This window comes from Limanda limanda, chromosome 8 (assembly GCF_963576545.1).
Source record: "Limanda limanda chromosome 8, fLimLim1.1, whole genome shotgun sequence".
NCBI classification, from domain to species: Eukaryota; Metazoa; Chordata; class Actinopteri; order Pleuronectiformes; family Pleuronectidae; genus Limanda; species Limanda limanda.
This window is the reverse complement of record NC_083643.1, coordinates 19,205,267-19,232,767: the sequence shown is the minus strand read 5'-3', so window position 1 is coordinate 19,232,767 and position 27,501 is coordinate 19,205,267. Positions and strand designations below refer to the sequence as shown.

The 27,501-nt window shown below is 41.0% G+C and overlaps 2 protein-coding genes across 2 annotated transcripts; both read left to right on the top strand.

The window, feature by feature from the left end:
- Nucleotides 1-373: 373 nt before the first annotated feature.
- Nucleotides 374-5,848, top strand: slc35b4 (solute carrier family 35 member B4). The gene is made up of 10 exons (XM_061076044.1): nt 374-687; nt 1,939-2,052; nt 2,339-2,441; nt 2,532-2,581; nt 2,679-2,760; nt 2,897-2,957; nt 3,763-3,872; nt 4,039-4,114; nt 4,194-4,269; nt 4,895-5,848. Exons 1-10 carry the CDS (start codon nt 611-613, stop codon nt 5,142-5,144), a joined length of 999 nt encoding a protein of 332 aa, XP_060932027.1. The 5' UTR covers nt 374-610; the 3' UTR covers nt 5,145-5,848.
- An 899-nt stretch (nt 5,849-6,747) lies between these two features.
- LOC133008766 (uncharacterized) lies at nt 6,748-14,113 on the top strand. Its single transcript, XM_061076043.1, has 8 exons — nt 6,748-6,922; nt 8,242-10,216; nt 10,555-10,669; nt 11,423-11,603; nt 12,378-12,461; nt 12,991-13,061; nt 13,265-13,400; nt 13,489-14,113. The coding sequence occupies exons 1-8, from the start codon at nt 6,845-6,847 to the stop codon at nt 13,510-13,512; spliced, it is 2,664 nt and encodes an 887-aa protein (XP_060932026.1). The 5' UTR covers nt 6,748-6,844; the 3' UTR covers nt 13,513-14,113.
- Nucleotides 14,114-27,501: the final 13,388 nt, after the last annotated feature.

The window sequence follows — 27,501 nt, the reverse complement described above, 5'->3', positions numbered from 1 at the left end:
ACAGCCCATAGGTTTGAGCCATTGCCTGTTCTTTCTCCTGGTGCTTGTTAATTCAGGCGGTGGTATGGAGGACGATACGTGACTTATGTATAAATGCAGAAATAAATGCAGAAATAAATACAGAAATGTATGAATAAATGTCTTAAATATATTTCCATCTTTATTTATTTTCACATTTATTTATTTATTTATACTTAATATATGTATCGTCCTCTGTAGAGTGAGACCTCTTCGTCTTGAAAACCTCTCTACCGATGACGCAGCACGTCACGCACGCAGCTGCGCACTGACTGCGCGGCTCACAACTTCATTCATTAATTTATTCTCCTTCCTTTTTATTTCCCACTGATGTTTACTCCTGCTGACCTCTGCCTTCTATTCAGTATCCAGGCAATAGACGAGCAGGACAGTACGGACTCCTTTTACATTGATATCACAGACGAACTACAACTCCCATGAGCGCCCGCGGTAAGTTAGAGCACCATCTCGCATTCGGAAGTGGAGTTGTTGAGGAAGCAGGAAACGTCTCACGCCGCAGCTCGTCTGCAGACATGCACCGATCGCCCAGCGCTTCATAAAGGGTCGCGTCTTCTCTCCGCGGCGGGTCACCATGGCGACCGCGTTGGCCATCGTCCTGGTGTTTGTCGGATGCTGCAGCAACGTGGTGTCTCTGGAGCTGCTCGTCAGGTCCGTGACAAACTTCTAATAACTCCACCGACGTCATGTCGTTCTCACCTGTGTTCGTCTGCACTTCAGCCTGCAGCCTCCGGCCCGCTGAGGATCCTGCGAAGTGTTATCATATGCATGAGGCAAAGAGCAGCCTCGTCATGCTTCTGAGCTTGTGTAACCGGTGTTGATGTTTAAAGAGTATAAATAATCATCCGTGTTTGCATCAGATGTATTTTTACCACGAGTCATTTGTGTGAGAAAGTTTCCCTGATGACTCTAAATAGGTCAAACTGTTTATTGAGTTAGAGGCAGTCACCTTGAGATCAGGATCTCTTTTCCAAGAGAGGCCTGAGAAACATTCACAATTAGCAACAAACACTTAATCACCAGCAACAACAAAACAACACAGTATCAATAAATGAATACAAAAAGCCGCAAGATTCATAAAAACATCACATAGTAAAGATTTAAAATCTCCAAAGGGAACACCTAGTTTGAGGGAAGTGTGTAAATCATTCCATTTAGCAGGTGCATAGTAAATTAATCCAGTTCTGCCAATATTGGTTCTTACGTGATGGATGTTAAAGTGAAGTAGTTACTGGATCTACTGGTTTTAAATGAGAGGAGAGACCTCAGGTCATTTGGGAATTTAACAACAAAGTTTTATTGATAGCTCCACATAGGCTTGGTATTAGTATGTAAAATAAACCTGGACAAAATGAACAAAAATTATATCAAGATATAAGATGCCTCTTCTGTATGAAACATTGGTATTTTTTTGGTACTGTTTGCTACTGTTTTCAAGGAAGCTTGTTTGCTCCATATAATATGAGATTATTATGTCTCACACATCCTGATCACAGTCTCCTGAAGCCCAACTAGTGTCTTCAGTCAGTTCTACAGACCAAAGCTCAGAGACATTTCCAATCAAATAAGTTTTAACTGTTACCAATCTGAAAATGTTGCGCTTTATCTATATCAAAAGTTCCCAACCACATCTCTTCCTTGAAATGTTGATTCAAACCTAGATTTCAGTCCTATCAACATGGACAATCTCAATGTGGTTCAGAGTTTGCTCTGGAGTGGTAGATAGTTGTGTTTTCATTCATTAGGGTTATTACTCTAATTTAGTAAAGCAACAGCGAGTGTATTGATTTACATGATTGTAAAACACCTCAGTAATCCTATTACAACAGGAGAACCGACAGTAAATAAACAACCTATTACAAGTTTGAATCTGTTGTTTGTTTTCTTCTTCTCTTTCTTCAGACAGTTTCCGGGATGCGGCAACATCGTCACCTTCGCTCAGTTTCTGTTCATCGCGTTGGAAGGCTTCATCTTCCATTCCAACTTCGGGAGGAAGAAACCCACCATCCCTATCAGGTGATTGGTCAACCTTTTCCAGAGGGGTCAGGTGTCAGAGGTGTGACCCAATCAGCAGCGATGTGTATTAAAACCATGCTGTGTTAAAAAGGCAGTGCACACAATGCATTCTAAAGTTCTCTACAAATGAAGCAGCTTCTTCTTCATGTTCGCATCACTTTTACATACACAAATAATAACATAACATACTAGAGGAAAAGGGTTCAACAGGTGTCTCTTTTAAATTTCCCGTTGCAGAAAAGATGAACAGACATTAACACAAACCTCTTATTCCTGTGTTTTCCAGGAACTATGTGATCATGGTGACAATGTTCTTCACCGTCAGCGTGATCAACAACTATGCTCTCAACTTCAACATCGCCATGCCACTGCACATGATCTTCAGATCGGTATGAGCTCCTTCCTTTCACCTTCGCCTCTCACACAAACCCCACCCATCAACTCCACCCCGGTCTGACCTGCTGCTTGTTTCTCCGCAGGGATCCCTCATCGCCAACATGATCCTGGGGATAATCATCCTGAAGAAAAGGTATCAATGTCTCCTCTGACGCTCGCCTGCACCCTTGCCATGCACCCCCCATGTAGATGTGTTGCAGTGATTTGTGTCCCACCTTGTCTCTCTGCAGGTACTCGGCCAGTAAATATCTGTCTATAGTTTTAATTTCGGCTGGAATATTCATCTGCACCATCATGTCTGCTAAACAAGTGGTGAGTCCTCTGCAGTCCCCGGTTATTATGCAATATAAGGCTTGTACACAATATAAAGTTTTCTCTCTGAACAGGCCAGTCTTGACCTGCAACTTTTACTATTACTTTTTGTGACTTTTTGTTTTTTCTCCTGCAGAATGTGGAAGCTGAGGGATCAGGAGATCAGGGATTTTACACCTTGGTGCGCTGGCTCATAGGTCAGTTCTGGCTCAAAAAATGGGATTTTATTGGGTTTAGGGATTATGATGATGATTTTCATCTATTTAGCTACTGAAGTATGAGTTTACATTTTTGTGGGGATTTTTCAGTTGATAAATTGCCAGAAATGGTTAAAATCATAAAGAGAAAAATCCACTCATCTGCATGACCAGGAAGCTGGAACCTGTGGAAAATGTATTAATTGATAAATGATTAATCAGAATTAATGCTAGTTATTATTGATTGTTGGTCGACTCATCCAAACATTTGCTTTCAGCTCTTTTTGATCTCAACTGCACTACACCCACAGTCGTGTCTCTATGGCATCAGAGGACATAACATTGATTTACATTGATTTCCTCAAGACTTATGATTTACAATTTGGGGGCTTCATTTTTGTCCCTGTCTCCATAATGTGACTGTGTAAAGAGATTGAGGTCCCCACAACAAGAGGAATACTCAGACCACACACACATACACATGTCAAACCATTTCCCAAGAAGGAAAACCAAAGTTTTTCTTTTTCATTTCTGTTCTTTGGCGGCATGGTGGTTCAGGGGTTGCTGCTCTCACCTCACAACTAGAAGGGTCTGAGTCCCTGTTTGAGTCAGGGGTTTTCTTTACGAGTCAGCTTTTTCTCCACGTACCTGGATCTTCTGTGGGTACTCCAGCTTCCTCTCTAAGTCCAAACTCAAGCAGGTTGGACTGATTAGCGACTCCAAAATCACCCATAGGCAATATGGACTCTCTCCCATGACCCTGAAAGAATAAGCGGTGTTGCTAATGGAAGGATTTCTATTCTAGGTATCGCCATGTTGACCTTTGCTCTCCTGATGTCTGCGAGGATGGGTATTTTCCAGGAGACGCTGTACAAGCAGTATGGGAAACATTCCAAAGAGGCTCTTTTCTATAATGTGAGTTTCATCTTGCTCGGACACGCAGGACGTGCACAACACATTGAAATGCCAGCAGGGAAACTTCAAGCTACTTTTGAGCCTCTGTCTTCCACTGAGTGAATAACTGGTATTATTCTGATGCAGGTTGATTCATGTAAATGTCCATTTTTCTTGTCTCTTTCAGCACTTCCTCCCTCTGCCGGGCTTCCTCCTCCTCTCCACAGACATCTACCAACACTGCATCCACTTCAGTCAGAGCGGTGAGTCGGGGCGGAAACGTTTTTGTTTGTGACTTTTTCTCATCTCACACTGATGTAAATAAACATCTCCTCTCTGCAGCTCCTGCAGTGGTTCCTGTGGTCGGAGTGTCTGTGCCAATAATGTGGCTCTACCTGCTGATCAACGTCATCACACAGTATCCTGACAAAAAAAAAGCTCATGTTACTTGTTAATCTGTCCACATGTCCGTCATTAAGTACAACTGAGTGTTAGGGGGTCAAGGTGAAAAACAAATCTGATATTTAGGTTATCATTTTACAAGGTAAGTGATAATATTATCATCTTTTTTGACTCATGTTCCATCCCTCCACTAAGTTTCATGGAAATCCATTCAGTTGTTAGTGATTTATCCTCCTGACAAACAAATAAACAAATCAACAACATGTGAAAACATTAAACATACTGTATATATTGTGTTGAATGAAAAAAAAAAACATGCTCAAAACTAGAGAAATACTACAATTTGCTTTTTTAAAGTACTGAAAGCAGATAATTTTGTTTTCACCACTGAAAATAGACAATCTCACACGATACCATGTCACAAGCCAAAATAGCTCGAGAACCACAGCTCTATTGTGGATAACAACACAATTTATTTGTGACAGTAGTTGAGATTGAAGATTGCACAACATTTACATGTAGATTTACTCTTCATAGATGTGTCCATACACTCTAAACACACAAAAACCATCATGTAAATGTGACACCAACTCAAAAATTCTGATGATAGTCTTGTTGCAAACCTTAACCAGCGTCTCCAGGTACGTGTGCATCCGTGGGGTTTTCGTCCTGACCACCGAGTGCGCTTCGCTGACCGTCACTCTGGTGGTAACACTGAGGAAGTTCCTCAGCCTCATCTTCTCTATCATGTACTTCCAAAACCCCTTCACCACCTGGCACTGGGTGGGCACCGGCGTGGTCTTCCTGGGCACGCTGCTGTACACGGAGGTGTGGAGCAGCATGCGGTCGGCGCTGCGTGGACCAAGCGTCAAGGAGAAGAAGGCGGAGTGAAGATGAAACTACTTGAAATACAGCCACTGTGTTGGACTCTCAGATTGTTCTGGGTCAGCGACCCGGCAGCAGTTTTTATAAAGCTATGTCAATTCCTTTTTGGTTATAGTAAAGCTCACACGCACAAAAACTTACAGCGGGATAATGGATGGGGATATTCTGTATATTGGTTATTAAAACTACATGAAAAGACAAACCTACAATGTATTAGTTCCCCACTCAAAACTCTCACTTCTCTGCCGTGTCTGTGTCGCTCGGCCCAAAGACCTTTTTAAAGCAGCTGTAACATGTCAATATTTCTAATTGATCACACAATCAATATTTTAATTTATCACATGACCTGCTGCTGAAAGAGGTCACTCAGAGTGATGCAACTATGGAGTGTGCATTTTAGTGTCATTTAGCTCATTGTTTTTAGTTTTTACTGCTCATAACGCAACTATTTGCTATCTATCTGCTCCCATCAGCAGTGTTATCGGCCGCAGCAGGCAGCTGTTTGCAACCCCAAAAACTCAAATGACTTTCCATCACCTACTCAGCCTCATGCAGCTGACGCAGTTAGTGACTCGCTGGTGATCATAGTGGAGAGTTCAGCAGCTAAACAAGCTGATATTTCCCTCGGGGGTTGGTGGAGACCAAAAACAGAGAATTAAAACACTTGAAATTAATGACGATCTCTCTTCAAACCAAAATATACAAACTTTTTCACTTGTCACTTTTTGCTCCAGGAGATTGTGAAGAACCTTCTTCACTGTTTTAAGCAAAACTTAAATTAATTAATGTTTGTTTGAAAACAGTTTACATTATCATATTTTTTGAAGGTTATATACATTTTAACATCGCTTGGTGATATGATGTTGGTGTATGAGAGACTGACTCAAAATATACCACAGAGGCTATTTTCATTGTAATTTCATCAACAGTGTCGCTCATTGATGTTTTTTAATAGTTTCTTGACAACAGTGTAGCTCCTATGGCTCAGAAAAATACGTTTATAGGATCAATACCTTGTTGGTTTTGTTTTTTTACATAATTTATTTGTATGATGGTCAATTCAATACACAGAATATCACCTGACAGTAGCAATAGTACTTTCTTAGAATGCATAGATGCCAAATTGTGATACAACATTTGATCTTGCGTTTGAGTATTTATTTGATAGACGTGACAGTTGATTGACCTCATGGATCAGGAGGATCATACTGCAGACTTGATGTGTTGCTGTAAATCAGGACTGGTACATCAGTGGAGTTCATGTAGATGCTGTATTATTATTAAGTTTTCATGTGTTCTTGTCATATTGTCTCAGGTGTAATTGATCAGTATTATTAACTGACATGTGGATAAACCTGCTCATTTACCAACCACTGAAAATAAAACGACAACATGGCTACGAATGATCATTATTCAACGGATGTACCTGCATCTCCCACAAAGGGGTGTGTTTGTTTACAGATATAATAATGTCTTAGTTAGGGACACGATGTTCCCTAGCATGGCGTTGGCTGTGAGACCCAGGCGGCCAATCCCAGGAGCTGTTGTTCAGCTGCAGCCAATAGGAGCAGCTATAGTTGTGAGACGGCGGTGGGAAGGGCAGACGTCGGTGTGCAGCAGACCTGTGTGATCCACGTTGTTTGGCGGATTAAGTATATTTACAGTAACGCTCCTGGTTGAGAGACTGGTGCAGAGGTGGTGTGTGGATGGGGGGGAACAGCCATAGTCAGCTCCCTCGTGAAGAGGGTGAGGCAAGCGGAGTAGCTTTTGTGAAGGGCATCCGGGTGAGTGGAAGCTCCAGGAAAACTTCGCATTTGGAATTTAAACTGAGACTTTATTCCAAAGGGTCATGCACACACTGCACCCACAGCTGCATCAACACTGACTGGTGATCTTTAGACTGAATAGTTTCTAATCGAGATCAAAAGCTGCTTTTCATTAATCTAAATCAAACAATGAAACATTCACAATTAATATCTGCTTTATTTAACAGTAATCTTCGTGGATGAGGCAACATTTTCTCAATTTAACTGCTTAATAATCTTAATATTCCTAATAATAGCTGGTGAATAATTGTTTTTATTTCCCCACTGGATCTTATGTATATTTTCTACATCCTCTCTATATTTGAATTTAAATGTCTTTACCTTTTTAAATATTTAAATGAGTAATTGCTGGAACATAATTAAAAAAACGAGAAACAACCATAGGCCTCTGACAGAAAATAAACCATTCTGCTTTAAAAGATGACATTAAAATATTATATTATTATTTCATACATGCTGCAGTTTATTTTTTTCCTAAATTCTTACACAAGACAAAATGAGCATATTGAAATGTGCTTTAAAAGTGTCTGTTTCATATAGTTATTATGGTAAAAGTTCTGTAACTTATATTGACCTCTGTCAGTGACATTGTGCTGTGTCAACTTGTAACTAGAAGAAATATGAGCTTGTGCTTTTCTAATTGTATAACAGAACAAAACAGAATACAGACATCATTCATTCGTAATAATAGTTTTCTATTTTACCTCTCTGTGGTTTCCATCGTGTCTTGACTTGTGCAATGTTAGTTTATTTGTGTCACACATCACGACAGCAACAGTGGTAGAATTAATTAACCAGATCTTTTATCTACTCCAAATTGTCTACTCCATTACATGTCAAATTCATGCATTTAATAATTCTGCAAAACTACAAGTATAGAGATATTGGCATCAAAGTAAAATATCTTATTGAAAAAGTTTGAGTAAATTCTAACCTTTGCAATTTGGGATGGAGCCTTGATATCAAGACACCGCCCATATATGCTCTCAACCAATCAGGAGTCAGTCTCAGCTGTCAGTCACGACATTTGACCCCATTTTTATACACTTCAGTGTGGTAAGAACCTAAAATTAAAGAAATTTACTTAGAGATACGTTTATTTGACATATTCTGTATATACTCTGACTTTTTATTGTGGTCCATCTCCTGTGTTGGATGTAGGATTTGTGACTTATACTGCAGCCAGCCACTAGGGGGCAATTGAAACATTGCACATTTTGAAACAGGTATTGTACTTTGTAGAGCTGCAGGAATTACATTTGTGTTTCTTTCTCCAGCTGTCGGACCGAGTCATCAACCGGATGAAACAGCCTTCAGTGGTCAGCCCTCACCTCCCACAGAATGGAGTTGCTCCTCAACACTCACCTGAATCACCAGCATTCGCTCCGGCCTCCGCCCCCTCTGTTGATGACATGCTGCCACTCCTGACCCCTCCTCTTCCTGCTGTGTTCATCTCACCTCCACCACCTCTTCCTCCTCTGGAAGCCCCATCACTGGAATCTGCTTCTCCTCCTCCGCCTGTTAAACTAGTGCCTCCTCCTCCTGTAAAGTTTCACTCCCTTCCTACGACTTCTCTGGAATCTGAAGTCTTATCCCCGCCTCCTCCTCGATCCTCACTTTCTCCACCAGTGACAACAGATGTGGAGCCTGCACCTCCTTCTCCTCTGGATCCTCCTGCAGCGGGGCCAGTCGTTCTACCTCCTCCTGAACCCCTCGTCATAGCACCAGAAACTCCATCTTCTACACCAACTATTGTAGAACAAGTCGTTGAACCCTTTGTCCTTCCTCCGCCTGTGGATTCACCCCCAGCAGCTGCAACTCCACCTGGACCTTCAGCTTCATCTCTTCTCTTCGAAACTGTGAAACCAGCTCATCTACCTGCTGAACATGCTGCTGCTGCTCCTGCTGTCGAACCTCTTGAAACTGACGTACCTTCAACCCTACCTGTTGAGACAGTTCAACCTCCACCCACTGTTGAACTACATCTTCAGCTGGAGCCTGTTGTCCTGCCTCCTCCAGCGGAAGAAGTGACTCCAGCTGTGGTTTATTCTCCACCTCCATGTGAACTGGTTCCATCTCCTCCAGCTGTAGAAGTGACTCCAGTTGTAGCTCCAGCTGTTGATTTGCCTCCTCCAGCTGAGGTAGTGACTCCAGTTGTAGCTCCAGCTGTTGATTTGCTTCCTCCAGCTGAGGTAGTGACTCCAGTTGTAGCTCCAGCTGTTGATTTGCCTCTTCCAGCTGAGGTAGTGACTCCAGTTTTAGCCCCAGCTGTTGATTTGCTTCCTCCAGCTGAGGTAGTGACTCCAGTTTTAGCTCCAGCTGTTGATTTGCTTCCTCCAGCTGTAGAAGTGACTCCAGTTGTAGCTCCAGCTGTTGATTTGCTTCCTCCAGCAGTAGAAGTGACTCCAGTTTTAGCTCCAGCTGTTGATTTGCTTCTTCCAGCTGAGGTAGTGACTCCAGTTTTAGCTCCAGCTGTTGATTTACCTCCTCCAGCTGTAGAAGTGACTCCAGTTGTAGCTCCAGCTGTTGATTTACCTCCTCAAGTTGAAGTAGTGACTCCAGTTGTATCTCCAGTTGTTGATTTGCTTCCTCCAGTTGAAGTTGTGACTCCAGTTGTAGCTCCAGCTGTTGATTTGCTTCCTCCAGTTGAAGTTGTGACTCCAGTTGTAGCTCCAGCTGTTGATTTGCCTCCTCCAGCTGAGGTAGAGAGTCCAGTTGTGGCTCCAGCTGTTGATTTGCCTCCTCCAGCTGTCGAAGTGACTCCAGTTGTGGCTCCAGCTGTTGATTTGCCTCCTCCAGCTGTAGAAGTGACTCCAGTTGTGGCTCCAGCTGAGGTAGAGATTCCAGTTGTGGCTCCAGCTGTTGATTTGCCTCCTCCAGCTGTCGAAGTGACTCCAGTTATGGCTCCAGCTGTAGATTTACCGACTCCCTCTCCTCCTGCTGTGGCTCCAGTTGCTGATTCTCCACCTCCATGTGAGCTGCTTCCACCTCCTCCAGGGCCAGCAGCAGCCCCCCCTCTTGCTCCAGAGCTCACCTTCGAAGAGCCCTGCCCGCCTTGTCACTGTTTGGAGCTGGCCGTGGTGCCTGCTGATGCACCTCCGGTCAGTGACCCCCTCGTGGAGCTTCTAATGCCAACTCTGTCTGAGCCACCTCCATGTGATGCAGCACCAGCTCCTGAAGAGTCCGCCCCCATCCTGTCTCTGCCCCCTGTTGTTGAGGATGAAATCATCTCAGTGCCTCCACCTGCAAAAGGTAAGTTTGATATCAACGTATGACGTATTCATGTGCCCGTAGAGGTGTCTTTCTGTCTAGTCAATAAAGGCAAAATCCCTATAAATATTAAAAAAACATGTTCACACGCATTCCTTCAAAATCAGTAATAAAATTATTCGATATTTACTATGACAGTGTATCTTATGTGATGTGTGTTTTGCTTGACCGACTCATTAAAGAAACAAACGTTTTTAATATTAAGTTATAGCAAACTATGGAGGTTTGGTCAGAATTTTGAAATATGAAAAATGATCTTCCTGCTGAATAAGAATTCAAAACTAAATTCCTGAATTTCTTCTTCTTCGTGTGACAAACAGCATTGCCTGTTTCTCCTGCAGTGGTGGAGGGAGAACTGAGGCGGAAGATCCATGAGGAGATGCACAGAAGTCTGGAGGAAGAGATCAACCAAAAGAGACAGGAGCTGCTGCTACAGTAAGGACGAGGGGATGGGCAGTGGGGTAGTGTGTGTCTGACAAGGTGAAATAAAGTAGAAGTAAATTCAAGATACACACAATTTTTGTGACCAAACTCCTCTGTAAACATGGTAAAATAAATACATAGTCATGTAGAACAAATTCAAAGTTAAGTCCTCAAAATGTTTTTGAGAAAAGCAACCTCATCATAAGATCTGCTGAGTAACTTTCGATCATATTATCACATGATGTTCATCAGACTTCTGGTACTTCTCATCTATATTTCCTTTAAACGTTGAGGTTCATAGTTCATTCTTGACATTGAAATAAGCAAATGAATTAACATTTAGCCATTTAGTGTCAAACTTGTCACTAACAGTTAATCCTTGAATAAATATCTTAATTATTAATTGTAATCAAATAGTAAGTAAAGAGTAAAAAATTGCTTATTTAAATTTCCTGAGGCCAATTTGACGTCTTCAAATGTTGTCCAACATACATACATTCGAAAACGTCGATATTTTCATTTCACAAGACAAAATAAATATGACAGAAATTCGTCACTTTTGAGAAGCTTGAACCAGCAAATATTTTATGTCATTCTAGTTCAAATACATAAAATAAAAATAATCGACTGTCAAAATTACTGCATATTCATTTCTGATCAGCTAGTCCATTGATGGACTAACAGCTTCAACTCATTTTATATAAACTGTATTAAAGAGGCATTGGGGTCACAAGTAGAAACTGTTCTGACATGTGATGTGTGCAGACTGGTGGAGATGAGGGCTCTGGCTCAGGTGGAGGCCACGGCTGCAGCTCAGGCTCAGGTGGAGGAGCAGGTGAAGAAGACACTGGGGGCGGAGAAGTTGGCGCAGTCGGAGAAACTGACGGAAGCCATCATGAGGGAGCGAATGAAGTCGGAGGACCAGAGGCTCATGATTCAGCTTTATGTAAGCAGAAAAAACACATGCATGTCATTTATGTGCAGTACTGTGCAAAAGGTTTAGTCCATGAAATCAATACTTGAATGCATTAACATGAAAAGGGTTTTATTTATCAATCAGCCTCATACAAACTGCAGCAAACACAACCAACAGCTCCAGTAGGTCTTTAGAGAACATGATCTCTGTGGGTGTTGTCTGTTTCAGTATCCTATAAATATCTAAAGGTCCTTAAACTTGTGCACAGTACTGTGAGTGTGAGGATCTCTTGTAAATGCGACCCCTCTTACTGTTCCTCTTTCTTGCCCTGTTTTCTGCTTTCAGAGGATGGAGGTGAAGGTAAGACGGGAGAGAATGCATGTTTTAATCTTTCACTTTCATGCCTCTCTAACTAAACTAACTCCTCCAAGCTCTGTTTCCATGGAGACTTGTCCACGGTGGCAGCGTTAAAGGATTCAGACGAGACAAAACAACATTAAGCAGAAAAGAGAGGTGGCACATATAAAAAAAACGCTGTTGGTATTAAAGCAACACTATGTAGCTTTGCTGAGCAACAGCAGCAATAAGTGGAAATTATGTATGTTTGGTGGAATCTGAGCAATTAATTAGCTTTCATGTAAAAAAATGTCACTATTAAAATATGTTTAGTACTTGCAGTGACACCAAGTATTTTAATTTCCCCCTTTAAACTATTCTAATAGGAAAATTGTGAAATGTAGAGTTTGAGTGTATATCCTGGTTTTCGAAGTATTCTTGATGTTATTAAATTGTTTATGGACACAGGCTCATCAGCTGGATGAGAAGGAGAAACAGCTGCAGAAACGAGACGCTGTCTACCAGGAACACATCGCAAAACTTGAAACGAAGGTAAATTCACATTTTTGATACTCTTCATTTATTTTAAGCTGCATGGATCAGTTTTTACCACTAAGTGGCGCTGTGGCCTAGATTAATGTTAACCTACAGTTAGATTATAACCTTGTTTTAGCAAAGGATAATAAAGTGTCAATAGCTAAATATGTGACTTTAAGTAAATGAAAATGTTACAGAGCTGTGATTGACCTACTACTTTCAAAATGTTTAAGTTGTTTCTTACTTTATCTCTGTGTATATTTTAGTTTTAACTCTCTGTCTGACTTTATTCTACTTGTGACACAGCAAAGACACCTCTCTATTGCCTTGACAGATCCTTTCTTATTCAATGATTTTATTAGAAAAAAAATAAGAGCAATTTTTAAGATTTACCTCCTCACACTGTGCAATTACTTATACAAAGTTTAAACAAATGAATAAATAAATAAATAGGGAATAAAATAATTATATGAGGGTCTTTTCAGATTTTCTGTTTCGTATTTGATCTGGAAGGTGATGTGTGTTGTGTTTACGTCTGTGACAGTGCACTGAGTTTTATAAAGTGACGGCAGAGAGCTTCCAGAAGGGCAAAGAGGAGACACACCAGCGGTTTGCGTGAGTCACTGATGTTAAAACTGTGTCTACAATTGACTTTGGGATGAATGTTGTGCTTGGTGAGCTTACAGAGTGCAGTGACCTGTGCAACAAGTTAAACATTACACATGAGACAATAGTCTAGTTTGTCTGTTTGGTGACATTAACCACAGAACCAGCGTGATGTTTGACATTTGCACGTCTCGGCCTCTGTGCTCTCTCAGGCGTTTCGACAGGCAGCCGGTGTGTGGAGACCTGCAGAGTCAGATTCTAAAATGCTACAAGGAAAACACAGGGAAAACTCTGTCTTGCTCGAGCATAGCCTCAGCCTACATGCAGTGTGTGGACAACACCAAGAAAGTATGAATCTGCACTTACTGTCACATTGGACTTTTTCATTAATTTCTCTTTTATGATTGCTTTTAACTTGTTTTCTCTCCATCAACAGATTAAGTTGAGCACTGGAGGTTAACATTAACCAAGCGATGAAGACGTCTGTAATATTTACTGCTGCAGTGAACAAACGATGAAGGACAGAAATCTACAAACAGATGGGTTACAGAGAATACAATTTAAATGGAAATAGAAAAAATGCCACATGCCAAATGTCAAAGTGATTTTTCTGGTCAGGTACTGGTGTCACAAACACATAGAGTTCCATTTTACACTTCATGTCTGTGACCTTGTTGGTTCTTGGAATCATCCTTAAACCTTTTATGCCAACCCCTCAACACGACAGTAGGATATTTCTCAGTGCTTGTCTGTGTTAACAAGTCAAAACATAACAAAGAAGCATTAGTGTAAAGTTTGCTGCACATGGTTTTCATTTTGAGTGTGAACACAAGATATTTGTATGAGAAGCAGTATATGCTGAATATGTATGTGTGCCTTGAAGCTAGTAATCAGACTGCAGATGCATGAGAGAACTGTTAGAGGAGCAGAGGTGTGATATAACACAGACTCGTTGCTTGTTGAAGTTAATGCACCTCGATGATTTCAGGGAATCTTCACCTTTAACTTCTCATTCTCAAAGTCTGGTAAATGCACAAAATAATAAAAAGGCTTAATGAAAATGTTTTGTTTGATGAAAAAGTCATTTCTGTATTTCGCAGCTTGAGAAAATATTATGTGGGTGGTTGCCTTCTGCGATGAATTCAGATGAATTAAAAGAAACAAGTTTAGTAAAAAAGTCAATTGAATAGGCTGAAATAATGAAAGGGTTGTTTTTAACTTTGGTACTGTGACTGAGAAATGATCGTCGTAGGGTTGTGTGCAGTCATTCATGTTCCTCAGAGGATGAACCCTAATGACTTTGGTGATCACTCTGAATCATTTAACTGCAGTTCCCTTCAGCTCTATGGAGAGTTTTAGCAGTGAGTGTTATTATTTTCAAACCTGCTTCTTTATGATTATGATTCAATCTCAGTCACTGCTGTCATCAGTGTCATTTCCAGAAACAGCAGAGACATTGTTGCCTGCTGGATGTGTGAGTCGTCAACTGCTGATTATGTGTCAGGGGTTTTGTTTACAGGTTGTTTTTACTGTAACAATCATTCCAGATTTACTTATAACTAAAATACCCACATTCTGGCCACTTCAGGGAAATTCCCTTTTCTTCTTCGCTCAGGTAGGGGGCGACCTGCTCTCTTCTCACTGCTGTATCTATTCATTTCAGTTGTTGTAGAACACGTCACAGAAAGGATCATGTGACCCTCCAAACTATTGTCAGACTCTGTTCCTTCAGGTGAATGGACAGAGAAAGTGAATCTCACAGACTGTTGTTGAATTGGCTGTGGATGCTAGTGATCCAGGACCTGTATGTTGTGGGATTCTGTTAAAAACATTGTATTTAATGGCAGATGAGATGAAATTAGTAAACTAACAATCAGCCGAATAATCTCCATCTGGATTTATCACACCACAGTTATTAATTTCAATAATCAAGTAAGTTTGGGAAATGACATTCAAACACACAATTAAAATTGTATGCTTCAAATAATAAAAAGAAACACCATCCATCCATGCATCAATTAATTCATTCATCCATCCATGCATGTCCCCCTCCCAAGCTATGTTTTCCAGCTCTTCCTCATAGATCCTTGGGCGTTTTCTCAGGCCTTATGGGATATGTAGTCCCTTCAGCGAGTTCTGAGTCCACTCTGGGGTCTCCACCTATACACAGGAAGGCACCCAGGAGACATCCTGACTCAATGCCTAATGTATATGTACTTTTTAACTAGATTTGGTAGATTGTTGGCAAATTAAATACAAGGTCTTTGCTTTGTTGTGCTCCTGAAAGAAAACTATTTGTTGTTTAATTTGTTTTTCACTATTTGCAAATCTGGGGGGAAGCCAGTCTTCACAGTTTGCAGTCTGATAAACATCTATCTGTGAGCGCTCCGAGCATATATTGTGTGGGCAAAAAGAAATTGAAAAGGAAAGAATAGACTAGCATTTACATGTCTCTGAAGGACACAGCCCTTTGGAATTGGAAGGTGGGTGAATGAATGTACAGAGTTTATTATGAAGGCCAAAATGAAAACAACAGGGGGAAAAAAAAGCGAAGTGGGCGGTTTGTGTTCATGCCCGGTTTCTCATTCCGCAGAGAAAACTCCTGTCGCTGTAACCTCATCACCCACTCAGTCGGCTCACAGATACCACAAAATAATTCACATTACGCTTACATCAAGACAACTGGCTCGCTTGTTTTCTCCGCCATGCGTCAGCTATTACAGCTTGATCATCAGATTCATGTTATAAAATCAAGGACGTATTTCTCCTCTGAAGGGAAATTATTCATCTCTTTATGCTGAAAAGACAATACCACAAAAGTACATTTTATCGATCACAACTTTGGCTGCAGAAACAAACAGATCCAAACATTAGAAGAATCACCTGTACTTCATGTACAATGCGTGGGTTAAGTTCTGTTGCATCTATCTGCTGTTGCAGGAAACTGTGTCTGTCATTATGCAACCCTGTCCTTTCCTTGGTGGTGCTATAGTGATTGTTACTAAGGAGGTGTCTTAAACCTGCAGACTTCTCGAGTAGAACTGTTACATAACGCTGCCCGTGGTTTGTGTGTCTACGTGTGTGCGTGCGTGTTGTGTGTTTTTCTCCTATCACCATGTTACCTTCCTGAACCTAAGAGAGGCAGAGCTTGACGTATGATGGGACGTTACCTTAACGATACCACACAGCACAGGTCATGTTCACATCTAAATCCATTTTTAATGCACAGGTACTTTCAGGAACCATGTATCTGTATCTGGTTATGTTACTTTTTCAATCTATATAACATAAAAGGCAGAGAGTAGGAAAAGATTTCCTTGACACTCCTTACATTCTTCTTTAATCCATCTATCAGTTTTTATGCTGTTCTGTAGCTTCCATCCACAATGTCACACTGGCTTATTTATAATAGTATCTAATAAAAAATACCATTCATCCTAAACAGACCCAAAGAGAAAAACAAGCATCAGTGCCTTTTAAGCCTGAAAGACAAATCTTGTTTTAAACCTACAGTAACTGACCTTTTGGACACTATACATATGAGAAACATATCAGCAGACTTGATTATTTACACAAGACGTTATTGAATATTAAGAATATTATTAATATTAAGGATTTATTTTTGCTTCCTCTTGCTGTAGGTCACAACCACAGGGCATTATATAAAGAAAATTATTTAAAGCCTAATATAAATTGCTATTGCTCCTACATTTCAACATATCTTGAAAACAGCTGGTTGATATCTTGAAAGATGTAAAGGCCGTAGAGTTGAAAGGTGGCAGAAGGCTGGCCCATGATGATCTGCTTCATACATTCAGAGATTTGTTGAAAAAGGTACTGACGGCCTGATGCTGCAGCTGCATGCAAGGAAACTGCAGTAGATACCAGTGAAAGTGGCTGTACGTAAGTAAGTAAACTCCCAGCAATCACATTGCATCTGCTTTAGGAAATATTATAGAGCTCCACTCTGAGTCTTCAACTTCTGCTTGTACAGAAGAACAAAAGTCAGACTATTTTAATGAATCTATTTGTTCAGTGCAGACTTTGATGTAAAACAGTTCAGCGGGCTGGGTCATGACACCAAGATCTGAACTGAAACCGTCTTGATAAGGCCTGTGTCTGAGGGCTGGTCTTTCAGAATGACTTTAACAGAGACAGAGAACGAAGAGAAAGAGAGTGAAGTGAGGATTTATATATTTTCAGAATCTCTGTCTGTGGTAGCAGAGATGTACTCTGAAATAAGAAGCTGGTGAGGACTGGGGAAGACAGTCAGGGTGTTGGCTCGGACGTTGAGGCAGTGGTGGGAAGTAACGAAGTAGAAGTACTTTGTTACTGTACTTAAGTAGATTTTTCACATATCTGTACTTTACTTGAGTATTTCTTTTCCTGACGACTTTTTACTTTTACTCGCTACATTTGAGCACAAATATCTGTACTTTCTACTTCTTACATTCTCAAAACTGGCTCGTTACTTGAGCAGCGGAGATTGGCGGAACGTTCACCTTTACACACGGCGCACCTCTCTCTCGCTCCTGCAGTCTTTATTATTAGGGCCCGAGCACTGACAGGCACTGACAGACGTAAGCCCTATTGAAATTGTAAAGATTGTTATTCAGGCAAATGAATTGGCTTTTTGAAGTGACTTTACATGATTTTTTTGAAGGTATTCCTTTTTCGATTCACATTTGCCGCATAAGCAGCAAGTGGTTAACGTATCTTAAAGAAAATATTGGAAGAGGTTGGATAAAAAAAAAAAACTGTTGGCAAATAGACTATCATTGGTTGGCCGTGTCTACTTAGTCTTACACGTCCACGTAAACAAAACAAACAGATTTAAAACAAGTCAAGATGAAAAAACAAACAACACAACCAATTACATAAACAAACGCAAAAACAACTTTCAGCCAACCCAACCAAAAACAAACACTGTGTCGTGGACGACTGCATATTCACGCACACAATTCAGGTTTTTTAATGGACCTCGCCAAATGGAACCCTGGGTAATCAGGCCCAGTTTTCCACTCGCTATAACGCTAATAACATTTTTGCAAAGATATTATATATCTATATATTGCCAATTCCAATCCTTAGTCACCCTTTGTGCTGACTCAACACAACTAAGAAGCTGTTGAGTCTTTATATATGTTTTATAGAAACTGGCTAATGTGTACAACTTCAAGCAGGGTTGTGTCTTCACTTTGTCGTCCCTTACAGACAAGAGACCCGACAGGTGTATTGTCACCCTGCTGGAAACAAATGCTAACACAAACGCAGGCCCATTCAGTGAAGATAGTCTAATGATAAATAAACAGGCTTACATGTAGATGTGTGGACAAGCTGGCAGGGCAGATATACAAGCAGTTACAAAGTACAGCTAATAGACACAAAAGGTTAGTGTTGAAGTGCCGTCAAGCAAGACTCTGATAATTTATAAACTTCAAAATAAAGTCACCAAAATACTGTAACCAAATTTGCACCTTAAGATATTCAATTGGATGTATTTTGGAGATGTAATTTAGCATTCAAAAAAACAATGGTCTTCAATTATTTATTTCCTTGATCAGTCGGAAATTTGGCAGCAAAACCAGACTGTGTCCAGTGTTTTTTCTTCTCTGTACTAGGACTGTCCAGGCTGTTAACAAAAGAGAAACTATCTTATTTTGTGTGCCTAGTTTCCCTTTGCTGAGTTACCATAAGGGGCATTGTGTATCACTCCTGCTACTGATGAAAAATCCATGTTTAGTGATATTTACAGAATGTTTTAGTGGTTATACTTTGGTTTATTAATGTTCTTAGGTAGACACAAGAGGCACCTGTTTATTCTGTTGTATTGATTCTTTGTTGTCTCTAGAAGTTCAGATGCACTTGTCCAATACTATTTGACAGGTATGTGGACGTCCGGAGAGGGATTTCACGTTGCTATGGCTGTGGGATCTTCCACATATCTGGGCTTGGCTAGCTGGCCAGGGAAGGTATCCCAGGCTTCCCCTAGTGAGCCTCTCTTGTTTCCTGCTCGTCCTCGATGATCGTGAGGGGTTCTCCGGCCTGATGGTTTATGTAGAACAAAACTTAGGTGAGTTCTGGGTCTGCATAGGGTCTCCAGACGGAAACGTATTTGTTTGAGATGTTGGACGGCTGGAGAGAGTGAAAGGGGATGAGGCAGAGGGGGGAGTTTGAAGCAGTAGCAGGTGCGTACAACTCTGCAGGAGGAGGGTCAAAGTGTGGGTGCAGCGATGAGGTGTGGGGGGGGGGTTCTGGTGAGATCAGGGTGAAAGGCTGACGTGACTCAGCCGTCACAGCCACTTCCTCTGGCACCGTCAGGATGGAGAGATGAGAGGAGGAGAGGCAGTGAATCATGGTATATAACCAGCTGACTCACCATATAAGAATGGATACAGGGAGGGGAAGTGTGTGTGTGTGTGTGTGTGTGTGTGTGTGTGTGTGCGTGTGTGTGTGTGTGTGTGTGTGTGTGTGTGTGTGTGTGTGTGTGTGTGTGTGTGTGTGTGTGTGTGTGTGTGTGTGTGTGTGTGTGTGTGTGTGTGTGTGTGTGTGTGTGTGTGTGTGTGTGTGTTTGTACTAGAGCTTTGGTCTTTGACAGGAGCACAATTATTCCATTTACCGTCAAACCAGAGGAATGCATGGTGAGATTCCTGCTCTGTGAGTCGTGCCCTCTCACCTACCATCACCATGCGGATACAATTTCACCCTTCCCTTTCCCGCACTCTCTGGGGAATTCCCCCCTCTGTGTGGCTGGACTTGGAGGAAGCTGCAGAGTTTGTATAAGCCATGTTGTTGTTCTGGTAATGATTGAACTCTTCAAGCCAGTTTAACAAAACCATGTTCCTGTTTTTGTCCACGCACAATTTATTTTTGCTTATTGGAGGAGGTCAGGATTCTAATCCAGGAAATAAAACTGGATTATGTGGATGAAGTGGGTAAATAGAGTAATTGCTTGTTTGTGTTTGTGAGATCAGGGATGATTTGCCATGCTGAGTGTGTGTGTCTGTGTGTGTGTGTGTGTGTGTGTGTGTGTGTGTGTGTGTGTGTGTGTGTGTGTGTGTGTGTGTGTGTGTGTGTGTGTGTGTGTGTGTGTATGCGCATGCTTGTGTGTGTGTGTGTGTGTGTGTTTGTTTGGCTGGGTGTGGGTGTGTGTGTTGCATGTGCGTGTGCGTGTGTGTATGTGTGTGTTTGGTGGGGGGGTGTGGGTGTGAGCTTGTGAGCTTGGGTTGAGTCACAGTTACAATAATGACTCTGGCAAAGAAGTGGACAAACAGCTTGAACTACTGTAAAGACAGAGAGAGCAAGAGAGAGAGAGAGAGAGAGAGAGAGAGAGAGAGAGAGAGAGAGAGAGAGAGAGAGAGAGAGAGAGAGAGAGAGAGCGAGAGGGGGCTGTGCTCTCAGTGGCATCTCCATCTTATAACTCCTCTGCTACTCAGTGCATCCGCACACACAGACACAGACACACACACACAGTCACACACACACACACACACACACACACACACACACACACACACACACACACACACACACACACACACAGGGGCACTGATATAGAGGCTACAGTACAGTATATCAGTTTAGTGCTGTGTGGGTCGGGACTGTCGTTCCGTGGGAGCAGTGAAGTGTTGTGTGCAGTGAAGACATCATGTGTGGTGTGGTGGACGATGGATCATCTGCAACAGGTTAGTGTTCATGTTTATCACTGTGCTTGTGTACGTATAAACGTGTTGTTTATTCGTTGCTATGAAGACAAAGACGCTGATTTACCTCCAGTCCTCTACTCTGTCACAACTCGTGTTCAAGTGCATGTCATGGGGTGTTACAGAAAGTGACGTAGCAGTTTCACTTTCAGTCTATTTTTGAAACAGCAGTCAGTCGCCTGTGGCCCCTGAAAAGAGGCTGATCTCTGTCATGTCTGCTGTCAGTCACTAAAAAGTCCACAACTCAAGACAAGAGAGACAGGTTTGTGTTGATGAAGGGAAGGAATTCCACCAGCCCAGTTATTTCAGAAGAGTGATCCTACAAGGGTCCGTCCTCTCAGTCACTATCTGGTGATTTTACAAGCAGTGACACAGGAATCAGAGAAAACACTCTCCGCCTCTCACTCCTGTCTGTTCTCACAGACTCAACGTGATACCACTCACTGGGTCTGAGAGATTGATTTTCAAGAATTGACATCCTCCCTTAGTTACTAAAATCTCTTCTGTAAAAGCGTGTCTGTGTGGGATTTTCACTGTCTTGCTCTCATATGTGAATGCTGCTTATGTGACTGTCAGGTGACCACACCTGGATCCTGTCCTACATATATATATATAACACACTCCCTGCAAACCTCATTCTGTCATTTAAATCTTGCGTGTGGTGAAGTCTCCCTTCGTCTACACTGTCACTGATCTCAGACGATAAAGGTCCAGACTCATTAACAGCAGACTGGCAAGTCTCTAAAATCCCCTGGTTACAGCAAATATACTGTAACATCGATTTGACCCATATTTGACTCAACCAACTCAAATCCTCTTTCTCCTGTTCATCCATCCTCATTCATAACCACCTCCAACGTTTGTGTTTGCAGCCTCTTCAAATTGACAGGTCCAGGAAATGTGTCTGTATGACTCATGCATTAAAAGGTTGATTGCTTTAAGTCTTGGTACCTGACAAAACGCAGCCTATAGCCTATGATGAGATATATCTAGGTTTTAGTGTTATGATCATAGATTGTTATATATGGACACAGAGGTGGACTGAGGCTCTTCAGTCCAGTGTTTTATAGTCTGCGGTAGGTGGAGCTGATTAACTTCATCTGGCCAAATGCCCACAGCCTTACTGGGTTTCCAATCTCCACCAGATCCTGTAGATTCCCATTACACCATTACTCTTTTATCGCCTTAAAGCAACCTCAATACACACTATTCAGTACTCTTTGTCTAAATGAGAAAATCAATATCAGTTTTATATCCGTACGCTTAATTTATATATATATATATATATATATATATATATATATATATATATATATATATGTCCTTTAACTGTAGATGAAGCCAGGCCAGCAGTTTTCCCTGTTTCCAGTCTATATGCTAAGCTAAGCTAACTGGCTGTTGTTTTATCGAACACACAGACATGAGACTGATTTTCCTTTAACCCATTGAAAGCAGGACCTTGTGAATGATGCGGATGTCTGTTTGTGAAGAAGAATCTATAGATGAGTCATCACTTATCTTCCCTCCTGTTTACCAAATTAAAATGGCCGTTTTGAAGAGTAATTGTTTTTAGGTCGGACATGGTTTTGCTGACTCATGCTCTGCCCACCTGCTTGAACTTCAAACCTAAAGAAAAAACGCTTTCATTCACGTCAGGAAGAACAGGAAGCCTTTCTGCCGAGCACATGAGAGCACATATTCATGGGGTCACACCATAGACTGTATATATAGGGTCACACCTTCTGCTGCCATTAAGCATAATTGCTTCCCCGTGCCCCCCGTGTGAACTCACTTAAGAATGGCGTGGAGCGTTCGCTGCAATAATAACATGAAACCCTGCAGACACGCGCCGCCTTGCACAATGAGCTCAGAGGACATGATGTATGTCAGCCAACATGTCCTCCTCATCCATGAGTCTCGGCTGACCGCTGCTCCTCGTGGCAGAGTGACCGCTGGCTGACTCACCCTGGGTTCTCGGACGCTCGATGACACCAGTTGAAAATAATGGAGAGATGAGAGAGGAATTGATGACTACAGCCTCTGGATGCCTCTTGGCCCCGTGAGGGTCACAAATCTCAGTTAGTCATCATCCCAGTTTGGTGATGCATAGCATTTACCAGCAAACCCCGAGGAGGGTGGAATTTCCTTTCCTTTCTCCTGACTCCTCCAGTGTTGGTTTTGTGTGATGTGGTGAGATTGAAATGCGGCACTTCTTTTCCTTGAATGAAAACATGTATTAATCAGTATCTTTGTATCTCTGCCTTTTGGGTTTGTGTTCATTTAGAGGAGATTTGGCTCATGAACAAGGACGGGGAGAGAAAAGGATGTGTGCTGAACAGTGTGGAGTGAGATAAACCTTCACCCTTTTTCTGCTTCAGCTCAAATTAAGCCATCTGGGAACCAACATGAGTCACAGCTCCTGTGGTACATTATTATCACACCTGCCAGACCTGATACATTTAAGTAAACAGCAGTTTTTATTCTATAGCTCAGAAAAGAACATTTCAATAGGACCAAACTTCTATTCTATTATTCAACCACAATGCATTTTTTTATACACTTCTTCTGTCAGTTTACCTGCTGCGGTTTCTCTGCGTCATACTTTCATTTCCTTATCCTGGCACCTTTCCTTTTACGGTCTGATCTCCAACCTAAGGGAGGAGTCGTCCTTGTAAGATGATGACATGTTGTCATGACAGTAGCGGAGCAGCATTCATCCATGTATCAATTTTATGCTGTGTTTGGCTTCAATTGTGTATTTCTAACAATGGCTGATGTGGAATCCTGTTACACTGTATAAAGTCTGCTCACACTCTATATATTGTTTAATATACATTATTACTAATCTACTTATACTCTCATATTTCATTTCGTTTTTATGCATTTTAACCTATTTATTACTTTAACAGATGTGATCAAAGCACATTTAAAGGATCCTTATTTGAGGGGGGGGGGGTAACATGATACATAAACAGCCATTCACCCTCACAGTCACAGCTACAGGTAATGTGAAGTTGCTAGTTAACCTAACGTGCATGTGGACTGTGGGAGGAGGCCAGAGTAGATGAACAGAAGCAGGAATGAAACCAGCTGAACTGGGCTTCAAACCCTCGTGCGTTAAGAAGAGTTTAGAGTTAGTCAGTGAACTTCAGAGGTGTGTGTAGGTGGATTTTCTTATTACTTTCAGACAGAGCCAGACTAGCTCCTTCTCCTCATAGTTCTAGTATCCAAGCAAAGCTAAACAACCACTGGCCATATTTGATATACTCTAATGACAGCGGTATCAATCATCCTATGTCATTCTCTGCATGAAGCTGATATGCATCCCATTATTTCTCAGAATGTCAATATAATACACTAACTCTAATTCTAAAATGTGGTGTGTGTGTGTGTGTGTGTGTGTGCGTGCGTGCGTTTGTGCGTGCGTTTGTGCGTGTGTGTGTGTGTGTGTGTTTGTGTGTGTGTGTGTGTGTGTGTGTGTGACATATATCTCTAAAATACATTTATTTAGTTTATATTTCCTTCTCCTTTGGGTCACAGGTTGGGCCCATACAGTCTTTGGTTTGGCCCTGGCTTACAATGTAACCACGCCCCCTGCTGTTTGTATGTAGAACAGCACATGGAGCAGTGAGAGGAACAAACAGACGACTTCCCTCTTCAGACAACTTTCGACCTACATCTGCATCCAATCAGCAGCCACGAGTCTCACTTGTTACACAACATCAGGAGTCACTTCTTCTCCATCCAACACGTCCTGTGTATATTTGGCCTGATGCACTTTAACGTCTTTAACAATGTGGAGACTTGTTGAGTAAAGGACTGCTCTCAGAAACTGATTTCATCTGGTGACATAGATGTTTGTATCCAGTCTCTAGCACCATATGAAATCAGTGTTTTGGGAGGTGGACTATCAACATGTGCAGCCTCTGTACAGGAGTAAAGTGAAACATATTCTTGTGTAGATACCTAAAAGTAGGTCACATATGTATAAATTACTGTATTTTCTCCTGCTCCGTTCACTAACTGCTCACAGCTGCTATCCTGCTTTAACCTTTTTTTTTATCCCGCCTGTCTCTCACCTACTGGACATATATTATTATAATGATTCCACTTTTATTCATGTAGGAAATCTCTTTCAATTCATATTACAGTAAATGCTATACACTTTCTAAAATATTTAACTTCTCCTAAAAGGTGGCCACAACTGACGATTAGGAGATAATGGCAAACATAAGGTGCAGAGTCACATACACTGAGACAATAATATCTAAGTTAGTTTAACGTCAGCTTTGACTTGGCAGCAAAACTCCTCTGTGTATTGAATTTAGCAACAGTGAATTGTTTTTATTTATAAATTAATCCTCTCTTAAGTAAGATCAAGCTGCTTTTTCTCATTTCACAAGTTACCTTCTTTAAAGGCTAATTTTAGGACTTAAATCTGGCAGCTACCATTGCATGATGTTCTTTAATATAATGGTTGTATGTTACAGCTACAATGTACATTTTTTTGAGGTGATTTTTTTTAAAACTGAAAGAACCCTGTTTATGTTGTAATAAAGGTTTCAAAATTATGAGTTTTTTTCTTTCTTTTTCATAAATGTCATTATTATGATAAAAGGTTTTTATCACAGTAAAGCTTTTGCCCAATTTAAGCTCATTCAGTGGCTGTCAGATGAGTTTGATATTAATAAAAGTTTGTTCGTCTGTTGGTTTTAAAAACTTATATCTATGTTTATCCAGAATGAAAGCTCATTCTTGATCTTGGAATCCTCAGTCTCAGCATCGCCTGGTCGTGAGATGGGCCATTGAGTAACTGCTCCAGAGCTTTTTAACATGTAACCTGATCATCTTGAGCAGATTGAGTTTGACCAATTTCCATGACTGTGAATGGTGAAAAGCAGAGATTGAACGTTAACAAGGGAACGCTCCAGAACAATCATTAAATGGATTTTATGTTAACATGACATTTAGTCAAATACCATTTCCAAGCTTAGCAATGTTTCAACTTTTACTGCGGACATGAACAGTACCTGGACACTGGCCAAACATCTGCTGAGGAAGATCATTGCGATTAAAAAATTCCAGAAAAGAACTAAATGTACCTTGTGGTGACTTTCTTTTTTCTGCCATATCCATGTTGTTGTGGGGATTTTTTTTATCTTGTCCAGATATAATCTCACATGACTACAGATGTTATGTTTGACTGTGAGTCCTAAATATGGAGGCACAGTGTGTTTTCTTGCCCATGAGGAGCATTTTCAAACTGCTTCCTCAACCCTGACTTTATGAAGACGCTACAGCAGTGAGACCAGGCGCCGTATATCACGACACCGACAGATATGGTGATTAAACTGGAACGGGCGCCCTCGCTGAGGTGCTGATGATGGGCTCATGAAGGACACAAGAGATTTGACTGATGGCCGGGTTGTCCTGTAGGAGACCGTCATACAGGTCAGAGGTGTCCCTATAAATCTTATCTGGATCCCTTTATGGAGGTGAAAAGGAAGATTTATTAAACAGCATAAGTCTTCCCTCAGGAGGATGAATCATTCATGAAACGTGAACCAAAGCTAAAAAAAATTAGGCGGAATTACTGACAATACTGTTTTCATAATTTCACATGTATTGCTTTGCTTTTACTGAAATGAGAATATGTTTTTGAACTTTTAAGCATGTGTCACATGTTATATGCACGAGATTAAAACAAAGTTACAAACAGGCAGCGTACTGATGCAATATTCATATGGTAACATTAATTTTTATGTATATTTGTATCCCTGACTCTGAGCACAAACAAGTGTATTTAAATGAGACATTTTACATTATGTTATTATATTTTCACTAAACTTCAATAAAAAGTTAGTTATTTTTCTTTCTGTAGTTCTTCAGGTTGCTCCATGAACCCAGACTGTAAAGACAAATAGGGAGCCTCGGGGGAAATAAGATGTTGGTACCTACAGACACACAATCTGACACCAGCTCCCTCTGCAGTGTAAACTAGGAACCACCATGCACATAGCAGCGTGTACATGGCAGCTGATTAATGAAAATCAGCCAGAAATAGATTATTTAGCCAAATGTGTTGACACCTACATGATTCATCAATGTCAATGTTAAAAGAAGCAGAAAAATATAAGAAACAAATAAGATGTTTTAGATAGATAATAAGATGGTAATAGTCGTCTGTTTAGACATTCAGCTGAGCAAAGACACAAAAAAAACACAATGAATTATAAAAATCAAGCACAGGCAAGTAGATATGAAAATATGTATATAAAGCACATCTGGTCAACAGAAACTCAGCATAAATAGGTCACATTTTAACTGAATATTGCTCATATTGAATTGTAGTGTTGTTGTTACTATGTTAAAAACAATAAAGTCCAGTGGGAAGATTGTTGATATGGGCAATGCTCTATGGATTGATTGATTCTTTACACTATATCACATTTCACTAGAAGCCAAGAAACCAACCAGTGCTCCTTAAGTGGAATAAAACACAGACTCAGGTTTACAACAAGTCTGTTGTGTTTGTTAACGTCTTTGGCTTCATTTGATCATATGAGCGACAGTTTAGCTAATAAAATATGACACTATTTATGCGAAAGGTAAATGATACATGGAATGCATTTTATAGAGCATTTATATATAGTCACATTCACACCCTTATTCATGCAGCACTGGGTGTAGACCATAGACTGTTGTAGACCCAGCACTTTTCATATCACACACCATCCACACACTGC

Bases quoted from the DNA above. Each gene is read 5' to 3' on its own strand.
- slc35b4 (XM_061076044.1), top strand. From the start codon at position 611: ATGGCGACCGCGTTGGCCATCGTCCTGGTGTTTGTCGGATGCTGCAGC. The intron at 2,442-2,531 runs GTATGAGCTCCT...GTTTCTCCGCAG, and splicing joins TGCACATGATCTTCAGATCG to GGATCCCTCATCGCCAACAT. The intron at 2,582-2,678 runs GTATCAATGTCT...GTCTCTCTGCAG, and splicing joins ATAATCATCCTGAAGAAAAG to GTACTCGGCCAGTAAATATC.
- LOC133008766 (XM_061076043.1), top strand. From the start codon at position 6,845: ATGGGGGGGAACAGCCATAGTCAGCTCCCTCGTGAAGAGGGTGAGGCA. The intron at 10,670-11,422 runs GTAAGGACGAGG...TGATGTGTGCAG, and splicing joins AGACAGGAGCTGCTGCTACA to ACTGGTGGAGATGAGGGCTC. The intron at 11,604-12,377 runs GTAAGCAGAAAA...TTATGGACACAG, and splicing joins GGCTCATGATTCAGCTTTAT to GCTCATCAGCTGGATGAGAA.